Below are 14,686 nucleotides of genomic sequence, written 5' to 3'. Positions count from 1 at the left end.
ATCCATACTCCGCAAGCCACCTGACGGTGTGTGGCGGAGGGTACCTTGAGTACCTCTAACGGTTCTCCCTTCTATTCCAGTCTCGTATTGTTCGTGGAAAGAAGGATTGTCGGTATGCCTCTGTGTGGGCTCTAATCTCTCTGATTTTATCCTCATGGTGTCTTCGCGAGAAATACGTAGGAGGGAGAAACATACTGCTTGACTCTTCGGTGAAGGTATGTTCTCGAAACGTTGACAAAAGCCCGTACCGAGCTACTGAGCGTCTCTCCTGCAGAGTCTCCCACTGGAGTTTATCTATCATCTCCGTAACGCTTTCGCGATTACTAAATGATCCTGTAACGAAGCGCGCTGCTCTCCGTTGGATCTTCTCTATATCTTCTATGAACCCTATCTGGTACGGATCCCACACTGCTGAGCAGTATTCAAGCAGTGGGCGAACAAGCGTACTGTAACCTACTTCCTTTGTTTTCGGATTGCATTTCCTTAGGATTCTTCCAATGAATCTCAGTCTGGCATCTGCTTTACCGACGATCAACATTATATGATCATTCCATTTTAAATCACTCCTAATGCGTACTCCCAGATAATTTATGGTATTAACTGCTTCCAGTTGCTTACCTGCTATTTTGTAGCTAAATGATAAAGGATCTATCTTTCTGTGTATTGGCAGCACATTACACTTGTCTACATTGAGATTCAATTGCCATTCCCTGCACCATGCGTCAATTCGCTGCAGATCCTCCTGTACATACCCATGAAGATAAATGAATAGACACTTTGTCAAGTATCAGAGATATGTGAGAATAAGATTAACGTACCAAGACCAAAGGAACTTCAGATTGTCAATTGTAAATAGCATCCAGAACCAAGTTAAGTAAGGTTTATTATTTTTAATATTTTAATAAATGTGTGTGAAAATTAATCAAGTTCTGTTTAAAGTTGGTCACCGTCAATCTGCTACTCTAAGCGTGCAAGTGGCATTTCTATCGTCTGACCTAACGGCAGAAGATAAACACGCCACGATAAGACCACGAGACATATTGGTGACACTCGCCTACTTCGTTAGAGCGACAAGTCAAATAATCTGACGGTGTGTGTACCGAAGGTCTTACGGTACGTACACCACACTGCTTCAGGGGCTAGTCAGAGAGGGCCAAATCATCATTTTAGCATTTATCATTTTCCATCGCGCACAGTCAGTTTACACCCGCCTGGAGTAGCATCTTGGAAGTCTATCAGTGGATCTCGCTGTAGTCTTGAAAATGTGCGGCAGACAAACGCACAAAACGAAAGAGTATTTTCCTGTTACGTCTCTGAGTTGCCAACTGGTCTCTCTGACAGGAAAGAGGCTCCGGAATGGAGACATCATACTTCCTGTGATTCACTCATCCTGCGGAAAAGACATCCGCTACGCGCCTCCTTATATCGGACCCGCGCTCCCAGCGACGCCCACAGTGCGTGTTTCTACCTCGCTCTCGAAGGCTTACGATGCATCCAGGCGGCGTAGCTACGTCGCTGCTGGCCATACTGGCTGCAAATGGCACCGCAGTACTCGACTGCGTCTGTACCCACGTTCAGCGCCGCTACAGTGACTACGGCTACGGCGGACAACTAATATTCGGAGCCTACTGTCGAGAGTTCAGTGAGTACTCATTCGTCCAGTACGCGTTCACACTGCGTTATCCACATTGCCGTTCTGAACAACTGAGAGGTAGCTATAAAATAATGGGACAGGTGGTGTGAACGACTGATAGCTGTGGAGCGTGAACATAGAGTACGTAGAGGATGTTTCACAATTCATGCAACACACTACTAGATTGTAGAGGGGACGTAGTAGATTAATTTTTACACGCGAACCATTGTCAGCAGGTCTCATCCATCTACACTGTAAGTAGGCTGCTTAGATTTTTATATTGGTAATGCCACGTAGCGCTCTGTATGAAAATCACTGGCTGTGCTGTGTGCAGTCTGTGGCTAGTTTGCATTGTTGTCTGCAATTGTAGAGGGGCAGCTGGATGTTAACAGCGCGTAGCGTTGCGCAGTTAGAGGTGAGCCGCCAGCAGTGGTGGATGTGTGGAAGGAAATGGCGGAGTTTTGAAATTACATATATTATGACTTTTGATGATATTAAGGTAAATACAGTGTTTGTTCTCTATTAAAATCTTTCATTTGCTAACTATGCCTATCAGTAGTTAGTGCCTTCCGTAGTTTGAATCTTTTATTTAGCTGGCAGTAGTGGCGCTCGCTGTATTGCAGTAGTTCGAGGAACGAAGATTTTTGTGAGGTAAGTGATTTGTGAAAGGTATAGGTTAATGTTAGTCAGGGCCATTCTTTTGTAGGGATTTTTGAAAGTCAGATTGCGTTGCGCTAAAAATATTGGGTGTCAGGTTAAGCACAGTCTGTCAGGTTAAGCACAGTCTGTCAGGTTAAGCACAGTCTTGTATAATTGTTCAAAGGGGACGTTTTATATGGCCATACTGATAGGCATAGTTAGCAAATGAAAGATTTTAATAGAGAACAAACAATGTATTTACCTTAATATCATCAAAAGTCAAAATATATGTAATTTCAAAACTCCGCCATTTCCTTCCACACATCCACCACTGCTGGCGGCTCACCTCTAACTGCCCAACGCTACGCGCTGTTAACATCCAGCTGCCCCTCTACAATGGCAGACAACAATGCAAACTAGCCACAGACTGCACACAGCACAGCCAGTGATTTTCATACAGAGCGCTACGTGGCATTACCAATATAAAAATCTAAACAGCCTACTTGCAACACCTACATCTACATCTACATGGTTACTCTGCAATTCGCACTTAAGTGCCTGGCAGAGGCACCACATTTCGAAAGCTTCTATTCTCATCTCGTCCAAAACTATTTATCGTCCATGTTTCACCTCCGTACATGGCTACACTCCATACAAATACCTTCAGAAACGACTTCCTGACTATACACGATGTTAACAAATTTCTCTTCTTAAGAAACGCGTAAGCCATACAGTAAAGCTGCATGACCTCTGTAAAAATTACGGCCGTAGTTTACCCTTGCTTTCAGCCGATCGCAGTACCAGCACAGCAAGGCAGTTTTGGTTAGTGTTACAGTCAATCATCCAGACTGTTGCCCCTGCCACTACTGAAAAGGCTGCTGCCCCTCTTCAGGAACCACACGTTTGTCTGGCCTCTCAACAGATACCCCTCCGTTGTGGTTGCACCTACGGTACGGCTATATGCATCGCTGAAGCAAGCAAGCCTCCCCACCAACGGCAAGGTCCATGGTTCACAGGGGGGGGGGGGGGGGAGGAAGGTACAAATACAAAAACGCTTTATTTACTGTGCTATATATAGAAGATTTTTTGCTACAAGAGATGTGATACACATAGCATAATATATTCATTATAGAACAGGGAAATGTGAGTAATTAATGCGAAATCAGTATAAAAAGCTGAAAAACAGTAGATAAAGAGCAGATAAAATTGAAATACCAAAAACAAACTGTACTGATGTGGTTCAGACACATACAAGACATTATTCATTGTCATTTAGTATAATCCGCTCACAGAGTCTGTAGAATCACAGTCATTTCCTTCTGTGGTATCTCTTGACGAATGTCCTTCCAGGCAATATTGGTGACGCTGTGCCACTGTGTTGGGCATTTTTCAGTCTTCGTCGTCTCCGTCTTTGACCATGTCCTTTTCTCTCTCCACTCACGGTTCTTGCACCCATGGTAACTGCTGTGTGGGAGTGGGATGTACTGTTGTGGAGCACGTTATAAATTGGAGGGATATAGTTCTACGTCTCATGAAGATTTTTCCGTCCCTAAACTTTTATTTCAAACTCATCTTGAGAGAAAGCCTGCAGAAGACGTATTGATGGGGGACCAGTATTGGGCCTCCTAAAATCAGATCACGGTTTAGTAAACAATTGTACTGCATTTTAGAGGATTTTCTTCGCTGTTTCCAATCTACCTCTGTTCCTCCGTTGTATTTTGCTTCCTTCTGCTTCTTTAGCAATTTTATCCGTTGCTATGGCTACCATGTCTGTAACTGAAATAAAGTTTTCTGTTTTCATTTCCACCACGGGAAACTTACTGCCGACCTCCTTCCTTGCTTCCATCCTGTCTTGGAGAGCAAATACATGGCTGAGTGTTTTTTTGGCTTCTAGAGTGGCCAAAATCTTCATCTACATCTACATGTCTACTCTGCGATTCACATTGAAGTGCCTGGCAGAGGGTTCATCGAACCATTTTCATACTACTTCTCTACCATTTCACTCTCGAATGGCGCGTAGGAAAAAGGAACACCTAAATCTTTCCGTTCGAGCTCTGATTTCTCTTATTTTATTATGATGATCATTTCCCCCTACGTAGGTGGGGAACAAAATATTTTCACATTCGGTAGAGAAAGCTGTTGACTGAAATTTCGTAAATAGATCTCGCCGCAAAGAAAACCGCCTTTGTTTCAGTGACTGCCACCCCAACTCGCGTATCATATCAGTGACACTCTCACCCCTAATGCACGATAACACGAAACGAGCTGCCCTTCTTTGCACTTTTTCGATGTCCTCCGTCAATCCTACCTGGTAAGGATCCCATACCGCGCAGCAATATTCCAGCAGAGGACGGACAAGTGTAATGTAGGCTGTCTCTTTAGTGGGTTTGTCGCATCTTCTAAGTGTTCTGCAAACAAAACGCAGTCTTTGTTTCGCCTTCCCCACAATGTTACCTACGTGGTCTTTCCAATTTAAGTTGCTCGTAATTGTAATTCCTTGGTAAATAGTCGAATTGGCAGCCCTTAGATTTGTGCGATTTATCGTATACCCAAAATTTATCGGATTTCCTGTAGTACCCATGTGGATGACCTCGCACTTTTCTTTGTTTAGTGCTAGTTGCCACTTTTCGCACCATACAGAAATTCTCTCCAGATCATTTTGTACTTGGAATTGATCGTCTGATGATTTTACTGGGCTGTAAATTACAGCGTCATCTGCAAACAATCTAAGAGTGCTGCTCAGATTATCACCTAGATCATATAAATCAGGAACAGCAGAGGGCCTATGACACTACCTTGCGGAACACCAGATATCACTTCTGTTCTACTCGATGACGATACAGAACGTCAAAGCTACAGTCGCTGCGCCTGTAATTCAGTGTAAATATAGCTGGATCCGCGACGATTTACAAACATTCAAGGATGACGGAGACGGATAAATGTATCAATTTGAGTCAAGGGTCCTTGGCTCGGAAACGAACGAGTCGAAAGTTACAATCGAAAACCGTTCTGATAGCTCTGACAGTGGAATACATGATCGGCACTGTTCTTGCTAAGAATGTAGGGCAAGCAACTTTCAGGGCGGTAGTATGGACCAAAAGAAGAAAAAATGGCCTTTAAAATGTGAAACGTCCCCTTAGAACAATTATACATGACTGTGCTTAAACTGACACACAATGTTTTTAGCGCAACGCAATCTGACTTTCAAAAATCCCTACAAAAGAATGGCCCTGACTAACATTAACCTATACCTTTCACAAATCACTTACCTCACCAAAAATCTTCGTTACTCGAACTACTGCAATACAGCGAGCGCCACTACTGCCAGCTAAATAAAAGATTCAAACTACTGAAGGCACTAACTACTGATAGGCATAGTTAGCAAATGAAAGATTTTGATAGAGAACAAACAATGTATTTACCTCAATAGTGTTCAAAAGTCATAATGTATATAGCAGTTCATGACATCCAGTCTTACAAATTTCAAAACTCCGCCATCTCTCTCCCCACATCCACCACTGCTGGCGGCTCACCTCCAACTGCGCAACGCTACGCGCTGTTCCCATCCATCTGCCCAACACTACAATGGCAGACAACAATGCAAACTAGCCACAGACTGCACACAGCACAGCCAGTGATTTTTCATACAGAGCGCTACGTGGCGTTACCAATAAGAAAACCTAAACAGCCTACTTACATAACCCCCATGCTCCCCACAAAAAATTTTACAAATTGTTTTGGGCAGTGGCCAATAATGATTTGATAAAATTTTTCATAATTACAATAACAAAGGTATCAAATGCACCACTTATTGATACAATGTTGGTCAAAAGCTAAAATTTTCTCACAGTCCATAAAGACAGTCCTGATCGTTCATCACAGTAAAATAGCAGTGTTTTTCTCAAAGTCTGAGCAGTAAAAGAAAATGCACACGGAAGTAGTGGATTTGCATGCAGTCTTGAAGAAGTAGTGTTGTCCTTCTAACGGAAAGACAGTGCTGATTTTCGACATGCAGACAGGTAATGGGCCACAACAGAGCAAACCCACAGCAGAGTCATTCGAAGTTTTGAAGAATATTGGTAGGTAGGTCATGACAGAGTAAACCCACTGTAGTCCTGGCAGGGATTACGGTATTGGTGGGCCACCAGGGGTGCCAGACTTTGAGAAAAACACTGCTATTTTACTGTGATGAACGATCAGGACTGTCTTTATGGACTGTGAGAAAATTTTAGCTTTTGACCAATATTGTATCAATAAGTGTGTGCATTTGATATCTTTGTTATTGTAATTATGAAAAATTTTATCAAATCATTATTGGCCACTGCCCAAAACAATTTGTAAAATGCACCCCTGAGGAGCCAGTAGCACTTGTTCACCTTCGCTGCTGTGAATCAGTTCTCCTCTATTGAACAAGTGTTCATAGGCCTTAAGGTATGCATTTTAGAACCCATGTTTACTGGATATTTTTGCTTTTTTGATCCTTACCACCACCGCTGAAAGTTGCCTTAGCAAGAACAATACCGGTACATGTATTCCACTGTTAGAGGAATCAGAACGGTTTTCGCTTGTAACTTCTCAGTCGTCCGTTTCCTGTAGAGGTATTCTTACCTCAAATTGATACATTCATCCTTCTTCATCATGGGTTCCGACATAAAACTTCATCTACTGAGTCCCCGCTGCAACATCGAGAAGTGTGTAACATAAACTGTGAAACACCCACCCACACAGGGAGAAATGATCATCACGATAAAATAAGAGAAACCAGGGCTCGCACAGAAAAATTTAACTGCTCGTTTTTGCCGCGTGCCGTTCGAGAGTGGAACGGTAGAGAGACAGCTTGAAGGTGGTTCATTGAACCCTCTGCCAGGCACTTTATTGTGAATAGCAGAGTAATCACGTAGATGTAGATGTAGATCTATGGAGTGAACATAGCCTACTGCGTATGTTCTCAACATCAAACCGGGCTACTCACGTGATTCTGGGTCAACGTTGCTTGTCTTCAGTTTGCGGTGTGATAGCGAAACTTAAACATTGCCTTGACTGACACGTTTCTGCACGTCTGAGTTTTAGTACCAGCTATGGTGCAGTCTTGTTTTTGCTATGGATATAAAGAGAAGTGCGTGAAAGGACGAACAGCTACTTCTCATAGGTATGTACAACAAATGTATAATTGTAAATGTCATATTGAGATGAGTCACTTTACATGTTGAAAAATATCGAGGCAAGGACTATAAAGTCTTGTAGTGTACAGATGATTTCTGCGACCTTATGGCCATTTGTCTACGAGACAGGTGCTAGATAAATTTGCAACTGTGTTTGGTAAATTGCCAGGCAGTGTATACATTTTGGCGCCGTGTTCATACGCAGATAAAATTTATAAATGGCAGTCTGATTAATTCCCTCCAATTTATGTAGGTTCTCAAACTCTTGTGCGTAACAAAACATTTCTTAATGAGAGAGCTCCATATACAGTGTCATTATAATTTAATTAAATAAAACAGAGTCAGCAATATGCACCTAAAACAATATTGTTGGCGGTCACTTCTTTTATTGCTCCAAAATTGGAGCACTGATCTTGTATTTTTTATTTTTTTCAGCGTAGTGTATGGTTTCACTTTACTGATGAAATGGCGAAAAAGAGTTGCAGAAATTTTACATCTCTATAGAACGTAGCATGGTAAATATAGGCCTGTCGGTGTGGCCGAGCGGTTCTAGGCGGTTCAGTCTGGAACCGCGCGACCTCTACGGTCGCAGGTTCGAATCCTGCCTCGGACATGGGTGTGTGTGATGTTAGGTTTAAGTAGTTCTAAGTTCTAGAGGAGTGATGACCTCAGACTGATGACCTCAGATGTTAAGTCCCATAGTGCTCAGAGCCATTTGAACCATTTTTTTGGTTAATATAGAAAAATTAAAAATAATAATTGACAAGCATGTGGTGAAAATCGGTTATTGTATGTACTGTAACAATTTCATGGATCCAAACGTATTGCTTTTTCATAAAACTTTATGGCCGTGTACATAGGCTCTGTCACGGAGTATGGGACCTCATAATAATCATCATCATCACAGTGTCGTTACAACCTAATCAATTAGAGCAGAGATTCGAGAATATGAATAAGTGCAGTAGTAAAAGTAAAAAAAATATTGTTGTGTGTTACTTTTTTCCATTACTGAAAAAACATAAATATAGTGAATCTGAGCTATGATATTGTGGTGAAGAAGTACAATACCATTGCTCTTCACATCTTTAAGCCAAGTTCAGTTCCTGGCACCAAATTGTTAAAATGGCTGTGAAACGCAAATACACTCCTGGAAATAGAAATAAGAACACCGTGAATTCATTGTCCCAGGAAGGGGAAACTTTATTGACACATTCCTGGGGTCAGATACATCACATGATCACACTGACAGAACCACAGGCACATAGACACAGGCAACAGAGCATGCACAATGTCGGCACTAGTACAGTGTATATCCACCTTTCGCAGCAATGCAGGCTGCTATTCTCCCATGGAGACGATCGTAGAGATGCTGGATGTAGTCCTGTGGAACGGCTTGCCATGCCATTTCCACCTGGCGCCTCAGTTGGACCAGCGTTCGTGCTGGACGTGCAGACCGCGTGAGACGACGCTTCATCCAGTCCCAAACATGCTCAATGGGGGACAGATCCGGAGATCTTGCTGGCCAGGGTAGTTGACTTACACCTTCTAGAGCACGTTGGGTGGCACGGGATACATGCGGACGTGCATTGTCCTGTTGGAACAGCAAGTTCCCTTGCCGGTCTAGGAATGGTAGAACGATGGGTTCGATGACGGTTTGGATGTACCGTGCGCTATTCAGTGTCCCCTCGACGATCACCAGTGGTGTATGGCCAGTGTAGGAGATCGCCCCCCACACCATGATGCCGGGTGTTGGCCCCGTGTGCCTCGGTCGTATGCAGTCCTGATTGTGGCGCTCACCTGCACGGCGCCAAACACGCATACGACCATCATTGGCACCAAGGCAGAAGCGACTCTCATCGCTGAAGACGACACGTCTCCATTCGTCCCTCCATTCACGCCTGTCGCGACACCACTGGAGGCGGGCTGCACGATGTTGGGGCGTGAGCGGAAGACGGCCTAACGGTGTGCGGGACCGTAGCCCAGCTTCATGGAGACGGTTGCGAATGGTCCTCGCCGATACCCTAGGAGCAACAGTGTCCCTAATTTGCTGGGAAGTGGCGGTGCGGTCCCCTACGGCACTGCGTAGGATCCTACGGTCTTGGCGTGCATCCGTGCGTCGCTGCGGTCCGGTCCCAGGTCGACGGGCACGTGCACCTTCCGCCGACCACTGGCGACAACATCGATGTACTGTGGAGACCTCACGCCCCACGTGTTGAGCAATTCGGCGGTACGTCCACCCGGCCTCCCGCATGCCCACTATACGCCCTCGCTCAAAGTCCGTCAACTGCACATACGGTTCACGTCCACGCTGTCGCGGAATGCTACCAGTGTTAAAGACTGCGATGGAGCTCCGTATGCCACGGCAAACTGGCTGACACTGACGGCGGCGGTGCACAAATGCTGCGCAGCTAGCGCCATTCGACGGCCAACACCGCGGTTCCTGGTGTGTCCGCTGTGCCGTGCGTGTGATCATTGCTTGTACAGCCCTCTCGCAGTGTCCGGAGCAAGTATGGTGGGACAGACACACCGGTGTCAATGTGTTCTTTTTTCCATTTCCAGGAGTGTACAAAGTTCCACGGTAGGTGAGCCATCTGCACTAGCGAAGTAATAACACTGAAATCGCCATGCGGGCTAAAATGAGAAGTCCCAATACCACGTGACTTGAGCTGCAGAGATGTTGAGTTCTGCTCATCCGAACGATCGCCCCACAAATATTTATGCTCTACGAGCGTGAAGCCTTCTTAATTGAACGCAGCACCTCTGTTGTCAGTGGACAAATCACGGTGACGGTGGCCTTTGTTTTTGTAAGCACTGTTATCTTGTTTTGGCGGAAAAATGTTAAGTGAAATAATAAGGCAGCGAATTGTCGTAAGGTTCCACATAGAACTTGCGAAAACCTCGACTGAAGTCTGCTACTAAAAGCAGTGTCATGTACGTGAGTTTTGGAGCCGTTGAAGTGTTTTCAAGATGGCCTAGAAGGCGTTGAAGATGACTCACGCCCGGGTCGCCCTTCATCGTAAAGAAAGGTTGGAAATATCAATGAAGTACATAATCTGATTCTATCGATAGTTGAAAATGTAGGAATTGCAAAGGATTCATAATGCAAATTTTACAAAACTAATTTAACACGACAAAAGCGCGATGCAACAAAAAGAAGCCCGTGACAATGTTTGTATTGACATTTTTAATGTAATGAAAATAATCCTAATTTATTGGAAAGAGTGATAAAATGTGACCATCTCGGTTTTTCACATTTGATCCCACAAACTAAGCGCCAGCACATGCACTGGAAGCAACGAACTTCACCGAGAGCGAAAAGAGCTCGAAAGAGCAAATCAAGATTCAAAGCCGTGACGATTGTTTTTCATTTTCATAGTTAAGAAATTTTGTATCTTCTATGAGTTCTTGAAGATCAAACTCTTAATAAACATTTATATCTTAAGGTGGTTGCTCAGCTCCATCAGAAAAAAGGAAAAAAAACGACCCGAATTGTGGAAGAACAAGTCATGGTTTTGCATGAAGACAACGTACCGGCTCACACCACGTTGTCTGTTACGAGATTTTTAACGAAGTACAGCATCCCAGTGTTAGACCACACACCCTACGCGCCTGACCTAGCACCACTCCCCAAGGTCAAATTTGCGTGAAAAGCAATGTGAGAACAACGTAAATATTGCAACACGTAATGGAGTTGCAACATTTACGTAGTTAAAAGCAGTGTCCAAAGAAATAGTTGTATCGAGTGGCAAAAGAACAATAGCACACCAAATAAAAAAAGGAGAAACATGGTGAACGGTGTGAAAAATGTCAGAACTAAAAGTTCTGCTTATATGACGGTAATAAAGTGGTAGTGCAACCTCCAGACCAGATGAGAGGAAGCGCAGATCAGCAAATCGTAAGTAACTACTTTTTTTACATAAAAAATCGCAACGTGAACTGTTTGATAATCTAAAAATAACAAAACTGTATCGTTATAGATCCGACTGATGATGCCTTAGAACAAGAGAAAGGCGAAACGGGTCTGGGAAAATAGATTAAGTGGCAGCAGGAAAAGGCGATTTTATTTCTATGCTTGCTGTGGAGGATGGTCACGCAAACAAATTTGTTACAGGAGGCATAAACTGAAGCTGTATGTAGGGTGTCCCTTTTATCTTGACCACCCTAAATAACTGTTTGTCCGGATGCAGATTACAAAATGTTTCAAGCAAATGTTCTTAATCCGTCAGGGGGACATCAGTCAGCATGATTGCCTTCGTTGTAGCTTTGTTTTTTTACAAAGATATGAACAGCGGTATGACTTTTTTAAATGGCACCCTGTATTTTTTATTCGGTAATTCATTTCCTCTACTAAAGACCTATTCAAAAATGTATTAGTCTACCATTCTCTGAAACACAACGTTATTAATTACATAACACAACACTGACTTTGAGCCCGGGGTTACAAACTCGTCCACTTGCTGCAGTTGTCAGAAAACAAATGAAAACCAAGTAAAAACATAACAAAAAATTTACTTTTAGTCTTCTGTACCGTTGCCCAGGAGTAGAACATTCAAAGGTGCTCAAAGTGGTGACCCTGGACACCGATACACTGGTGCACCTTTACCGAGCGAGGTGGCGCAGTGGTTAGCACACTGGACTCGCATTCGGGAGGACGACGGTTCAATCCCGTCTCCGTCCATCCTGATTTAGGTTTTCCGTGATTTCCCTAAATCGTTTCAGGCAAACGCCGGGATGGTTCCTTTGAAAGGGCACGGCCGATTTCCTTCCCAATCCTTCGCTAACCCGAGCTTGCGCTCCGTCTCTAATGACCTCGTTGTCGACGGGACGTTAAACACTAACCACCACAACCACTGGTGCACTCGTTGAATGAAAGAATTATTTACTGCTTTCTGTGTTTCATTCTGAAGAGAATTACAAGCAAGCACAATACGTTCCTGCATGTCCTCTGGAGTTGTTGGAATATCGCGATAGACAGAGTCTTTAATGCGTCCCCAAAGAAAAAAGTGCAGAGGTCTTAAATCAGGAAACCCAGCAGGCCAAGTAACTGTTCCTTCTCGACCAATCTATCTGGCAGGATACCTTCGGTTCAGAACACGGCGTGTACGCCAGGCATTATGAGCTGGACGTCCATCGTGATGATGCCACATAAGCATTCTGGTTCTTAGCGGCACTTCATCCAGAGGAAGTTGGCATACGCTGTGCCATTTGGACTACCATTGATGAAGTAAGGGCCAATAAATGTAGTACTAAGCATCCCACATCAGACGTTAACTCTCCATTGACGCTGATGTTACACCTGTCTAAGCAATCGTGGGTTGTCGCAGGACCAATAATGCATCGTCCTTGTTTTTACCTGTCCTTTGTTTGAGAAGAAATATTCATCGGTAAATAGAACATTGGACAAGAAGTTCGAGTTGGCGAGGATTTGCTGCTGTGCCCAGTGACAGAACTGTACACGATCTGGAAATCAACCCCATGGAATTCTTGTGTGGGTGTACATGGTAAGGATGGAACCGGTGACGTGTAAGAACACGCTGTACACTGGTTTTAGGAATGCCAGTCTCGTGTTCAAGCTGTCGTGTGCTCACATGTGGATTCTTAGCAGCGGAAACGAGAACAGTAACTTCGGCAGCTTTGTCTGTGCGAGCGCTACGACGATTGCGTTGTGTTGGGTCGAAACTTCCCGTTTCCTGAAGCGTCGCAACAAGACGAGAAAACATCCGCCGGAAAGCTGAGTTCTTGTCAGGATATTGCTCTCTGTACAGTTCCGCTGCCTGCGTAGCATTTCGCCTGCCTTCAACAACAGCAATAAAAGAAACGTTATGTGGATGCAGTTTGTAGGAGTTTGGGTTGGGTTGTTTGGGGAAGGAGACCAGACAGCGAGGTCATCGGTCTCGTCGGATTAGGGAAGGATGGGGAAGGAAGTCGGCCGTGCCCTTTCAGAGGAACCATCCCGGCATTTGCCTGGAGTGATTTAGGGAAATCACGGAAAACCTAAATCAGGATGGCCGGACGCGGGATTGAAGCGTCGTCCTCCCGAATGCGAGTCCAGTGTCGAACCACTGCGCCACCTCGCTCGGTTTGTAGGAAAGACAGCCGTTACTGTATGCCTACTCTACACAACAGTGTTTAAGGGGCTCCGGAACGCCCTATACTTGCAATGTTAAAATAACGCTTATAAATTACATCTTTCCTCACAAAGTATTTGAGGTAGGAAGTTGGACTTTTTACAGATTATTTATTGGAATATGGGCTACAACTTAACACAGGGAATTTACAAAATTTTAGTTCAGTTATTAAAGATGATTTTTTTTTCAATTGTAATGAAAATTCACAACATTTTATTGCAATTTTTTACTTATATATTCAAAAATATACAGTGTTTTGGAAAAAGGCTGTGTTAAATTATGCAGAAGGTACTGTGTAACATTTACTGAAAGTTTGAAACAAATATGTTTGGAAGATCCTTAGAAAACATGTAATTAGTATGAGAAAATAAAAGTTTTGGGAATCGAGCGACAAAGATTGGATTAACTTTTTAGTGCATTCCAGGTCCATAGGATGGATTATCTTCATCCTCTGCAAACTCCTCCTCCGGCTTCCTCTTGTTCCTCCTCCTGTTTACTCTTGCTTGTATTTCTAGACTCTTTACAGCCCTGTCTGCAGCCCGAAGGCGTTCCTTGTCTAAAGCAAGCATCGCTCGTACCATGTTAGAACCTATCTTCATTCCCATATTTCTAAATACCTTACACCTTACAATGTTGCCATCATTGAAAGTCGCAACAGCATCATACACACCAAAGTGAAGTGTTTCTATTCCAACAAATACAGTCTTGGGGATTCTCGACCATATAACACTATTTACACTTTCATTGGGGTTTTGAGTTTTTCCGTGAATACACTTTTTCAACAGTTCAGGTGCTGCTAAGTCTCTGAAAATAGGTTAGCCACAACACATACTTTATCTCACATCACTAAAATGTACCTGATGAACACGGACGTTAATAATAACACCATTTGACAGCAGTTTAACAGCGCCACAGTGGGTCACGCCCATGTAGAACACATTTTAAAAAAAATTTAAAAATAGTTGTAGTCTTCGGAATTGAATAAATTATATATCTATTAAAAGGTAATAGTCTGCAGATTCAGAAAACGCAAAAAAGTAAAAATTGAACTTTTCATGATTTTGAGCCTTTCCGGAGCCCCTTAAAAGGACTAAACTACTGTACTAAATGTACCCGTACATAAG

The 14,686-nt window shown here is 43.6% G+C and overlaps 1 protein-coding gene across 1 annotated transcript in view; it reads left to right on the top strand.

The window, feature by feature from the left end:
* Positions 1-1,461: 1,461 nt before the first annotated feature.
* Positions 1,462-14,686, top strand: part of LOC126106413 (uncharacterized) — a 94,109-nt gene continuing 80,884 nt past the window's right edge. The window contains exon 1 of the mRNA XM_049912689.1: positions 1,462-1,642. Within this exon, the coding sequence (XP_049768646.1) occupies positions 1,489-1,642 (154 nt within the window). The 5' untranslated portion in view covers positions 1,462-1,488. The remainder of the gene's footprint in view (positions 1,643-14,686) is intronic.

The sequence above is a fragment of the Schistocerca cancellata genome, chromosome 10 (assembly GCF_023864275.1).
Source record: "Schistocerca cancellata isolate TAMUIC-IGC-003103 chromosome 10, iqSchCanc2.1, whole genome shotgun sequence".
NCBI lineage: Eukaryota > Metazoa > Arthropoda > Insecta > Orthoptera > Acrididae > Schistocerca > Schistocerca cancellata.
This window is presented reverse-complemented; position numbering and strand designations above follow the sequence as displayed.